At 31.8% G+C, this 3,948-nt stretch overlaps 1 protein-coding gene across 1 annotated transcript; it reads left to right on the forward strand.

Annotated features, from left to right (window-relative positions):
* Positions 1 to 590: 590 nt before the first annotated feature.
* Positions 591 to 3,077, forward strand: LOC123899732 (adenylate isopentenyltransferase 5, chloroplastic-like). The gene is made up of 2 exons (XM_045950940.1): positions 591 to 731; positions 1,435 to 3,077. The coding sequence occupies exon 2, from the start codon at positions 1,466 to 1,468 to the stop codon at positions 2,486 to 2,488; it is 1,023 nt and encodes a 340-aa protein (XP_045806896.1). The 5' UTR covers positions 591 to 731; positions 1,435 to 1,465; the 3' UTR covers positions 2,489 to 3,077.
* The last annotated feature ends 871 nt before the right edge of the window (positions 3,078 to 3,948 follow it).

Here is a 3,948-nt window from a genome sequence, read left to right on the forward strand (position 1 = left end):
TTAAACTTTAATATAAAAAGAAACCAAACTAATTGAATGAGTTCTGATTGAATTTTTATGCGAGTCGATGGTTTGGGTTTTACCCCTAAAAATATATTTCAATCTATCATATAAATCTCGAACACCCAATCATATTTTAAGACTAGAGTATATAGAAAAATATTTTTTAAAAAACTTGATAAAATTGAAATATGTGTCGATCGCAGCAACTCAATCCAATAAGATAAGATAGTTGAATCGAGTACAACCAAATTAATAACTCAGAACCAGACTCTGTATAATATTTTTAAACGACCGATTCAATCAATTGAACCGAAATTTGACCAGAGTCTTAGGTGGTCCAGCCATAGCCGATTCTTAAACCTTTATAACGAGATTGAATCGATATAAACTACATTTGATTAAAATATTTTTTCCATTGTTTATTTATATTTTATAGTTAATATCCAATTCAACTAGAGTTAAAACTACTATTAAACTTACTAAAACAATTATCCGAAGCTCTCAAGGGTTCCATCTTAGGTCTATTAAACTTTATTCTTTTATTCATTCTCATGCTTAAATTAAGTGGGCCATATAGTTTTTGTTTCGTATAAATAGCAAGTGAAAGCTTCCTTTGCTGCACCAAGAAATTAACTCATCAGTGATCACTCACAAGACTCTCCTCTTCACAATATCATCATCCCCTCTCATACTTCTTCACTCGATCGCCACGATTTTTTACACTGACGGTACGTACATATATACGGTATCAGTATTTTGATGTTCGAATAACATAACTGTATTCATAAATATAGCTAGTCCATGTAAATTCTATGCATGATCAAAAAAATCCCCTGCTTTATAGCTTCTCTGTTTTGGTATACTTCAATTCCTTCATATTTCATATAAGTCCTATATTGCTTAAAGACTAAGCTCATTTGTTTTTAGTACTTTCCTCATCTGCCTTACTAGATTCTCCTAGTTTTCTTTTCATGATCAACCATAATAAAATATGAATTTAACTTATATACACCGTCAAGTATAAAAAAAACTCACCTCAAATAGTCAATTCAGTTACAATCCTAACATCAATAAAAATATTTGACTTTAATTATATGACTTCTAAAGTTGATCGTATCAGAATATATTAAACTTAAACCAGGAAACTTACTTATATGTTTATATCTTGTTTAATGATTTTTTTGACAAATATCTTATTTAATGATTTTACAATTAGAAAACAAATTTTTATCATATCACTTGTGTGGTTGTGTACATGTCACTTTCATTAAACTGATTATTTTTGTAGTATTCACCAAAAATCTTTAGTAACAAATTGTTTCTAAATTAATGCCCCATTATAAGATGTTAAAGTTATAGTGATATATTGATGATTTTTATATATATCATGATGACTAATTAAATATAAAATATTTTTGGTCAACTTGGCAGATATAGTTAAAAAAGAAGAAGAAAAAAAACAATGATTATTCCAGTGCCAGCAACATCATCCTCTGCCTGCAAACAAGACCTGCCCTTAATAAATTTCCAAAAGGGACTCAACAAAATGGAATCATTATTTCATAATAGAAACAAAGATAAGGTGGTAGTGATTATGGGGGCCACAGGAACTGGAAAGACCAAATTAGCCATAGATTTGGCCAAACATTTTCAACCAGCTGAAATTGTGAATTCAGATAAAATGCAAGTTTATAAAGGTCTTGATATTACAACAAATAAGGTAACTGAACAAGAATGTGATGGGGTCCCACATCATCTTTTAGGTGTATTTGATCCAAATTCAAATTTCAGTGCCAATGATTTTTGTTATCATGCTTGTTCAGCTATTGATTCTATTGTGGAAAAAGATGGATTGCCAATTATTGCTGGTGGTTCAAATTCATATTTAGATGCTTTAGTGAATCATTGTAGTGAGTTTAGGTTAAGGTATGAGTGTTGTTTTCTTTGGGTTGATGTTTCACTTCCTGTTCTTCATTCATCGCTTCAATCGCGTGTTGATCGTATGATTGAAGCTGGTCAGTTAGATGAAGTTCGTGAATTTTTTGACCCGTTTGGGGATTATACAAAAGGGATTCGAAGAGCTATTGGGGTGCCTGAATTTCATGATTTTCTAATAGCGGAAGCAAATTCAGCGGACGAGAGAACTAAGAAGAGACTTTTGGAAGATGCCATTGATAGGCTTAAGATTAATAATTGCACACTTGCAAATCGACAGGTTCAAAAGATTCGTCGATTAAATGGAATGTGGAAAAGGAGCATGCATCGTCTTGATGCCACTGAAACGCACCTTAGGCGTGGTTCATATGCTAGTAAGGAGTCATGGGAGGATAACGTGCTTGCAAAAAGTCTTGTGATCCTCTACAATTTTCTTTACGGGGAAACACGAGTTCGCTCTAGAAGTGTTTCACCAAAAGATGTACTTGCCGCCTTTTCTAGTTCATCGCAGACACTGACATTGCCTGCTATTGCGGCGGCGACTCATTAGAAGTGGTGGGACGGGGAATCTATATAGGAAGGTTGCATAATTGACATGATTGGCACACACCATGGCATTCCACCTTATTTTTTGTTTTCTTTTATTTATTATACTTTTCGGGTGCGTTTGATCTGCTAAAAAATAAGGGACTGGACATGACAACTTATGCTGTACTGTGTTTGATTTTAAAACTATTCCTGGTACTAGACAAACTGGGGGCCAAGAGACATGACAAAACTTGAAATTCTTGTCCTCACAGAACCACGGGACAACTTTTTGTCCTCAGCACAAGTTGTCTAAAATACCAAAATAACATTTTATCCACCAAACATCGTATAACACAAAGTTTGTTCGATACCTTAAACGTTTGCCCTGTGCTGTTCTGTCTTGTACTGTCATGTACTGTTCTGTCCAGTATTTATATTTTGCAGATCAAACGGACCCATTTTGAGAGTCATTTTGAGAGTTATCTTTTGACAGGTTATGTAAAAGAATGTAATTTTTTATTTTTGTTCTTTTGGTTACATTGGGATTGGAATACTGTTATACAGGAGTGTACTATTGGGTATAAATTAATTAAATATATGTTAATGGAGCATATGCAATCCCTACTTTAATTTATTGGTTAATGTTTTTCTTAAATAATTTAGTGATTAAATTCTTACACTTTCGTGTGAAGAAGAGCAAAATTCAGAATCGGGTTCTATTACTATTTTCAAATGCTCTGCATTATTATTTTCAAATTTTAATATTTCACTCATTTCTAACTCATTTATCGGGCAAGATAACTAGTCTTCAGTTTTGATTTAATGCATTAAAAAATATATCACCATGCCGATCTTGTGAAAACAATAGTAAGGGAAAATAATTTCATACTATTAATTAAATATATAAAATGACTATTACAAAATCTTTTGATTAGTGTAGTGACCTTCTGAAAAGTTTTTAAAATGTGTAAATGAAGTCAAAATAAAACACGTTGAAAAAAATCTCGTATTGATTTGTGGAGTCGATAAAAAATATTCAAAGTCGAGATGTTTCAACATCTTATGAGGATTTCCACCATAAAACTATAATTCTACTGTAAATTTTAAACTTGTGAGCTATGAGCCACACTAATATCAAGGTACACATTTTTTAAACCATTGTGGCAAGAGTGAGATGAGAAATTTCACATTGCTTAAAAAAGTCGAGTTTGAACACTATAAATTATAAGACTCATAAACTTAACACCTTAAGATTTTGGATAAGAATGTGATGTCCAACTCATTTGTTTAAGGACAAAACTTACATGCATTTCCATACATGCATTTCTTACTTTTCCACTCACAAAGAGGTGGTTATTTGTGTTTTTTCATTTTGAAAAAATAAAAGAAAATTATTTTTTAATAAAAAAAACTACCTCTTTGTGAGAGGAAAAGTAAGAAATGCATGTATGGAAATGCATATAAGTTTTGTCCATTGTTTAA

Source organism: Trifolium pratense, linkage group LG7 (genome assembly GCF_020283565.1).
Source record: "Trifolium pratense cultivar HEN17-A07 linkage group LG7, ARS_RC_1.1, whole genome shotgun sequence".
In the NCBI taxonomy this organism is placed as follows: domain Eukaryota; kingdom Viridiplantae; phylum Streptophyta; class Magnoliopsida; order Fabales; family Fabaceae; genus Trifolium; species Trifolium pratense.

Bases quoted from the DNA above. Each gene is read 5' to 3' on its own strand.
- LOC123899732 (XM_045950940.1), top strand. From the start codon at position 1,466: ATGATTATTCCAGTGCCAGCAACATCATCCTCTGCCTGCAAACAAGAC.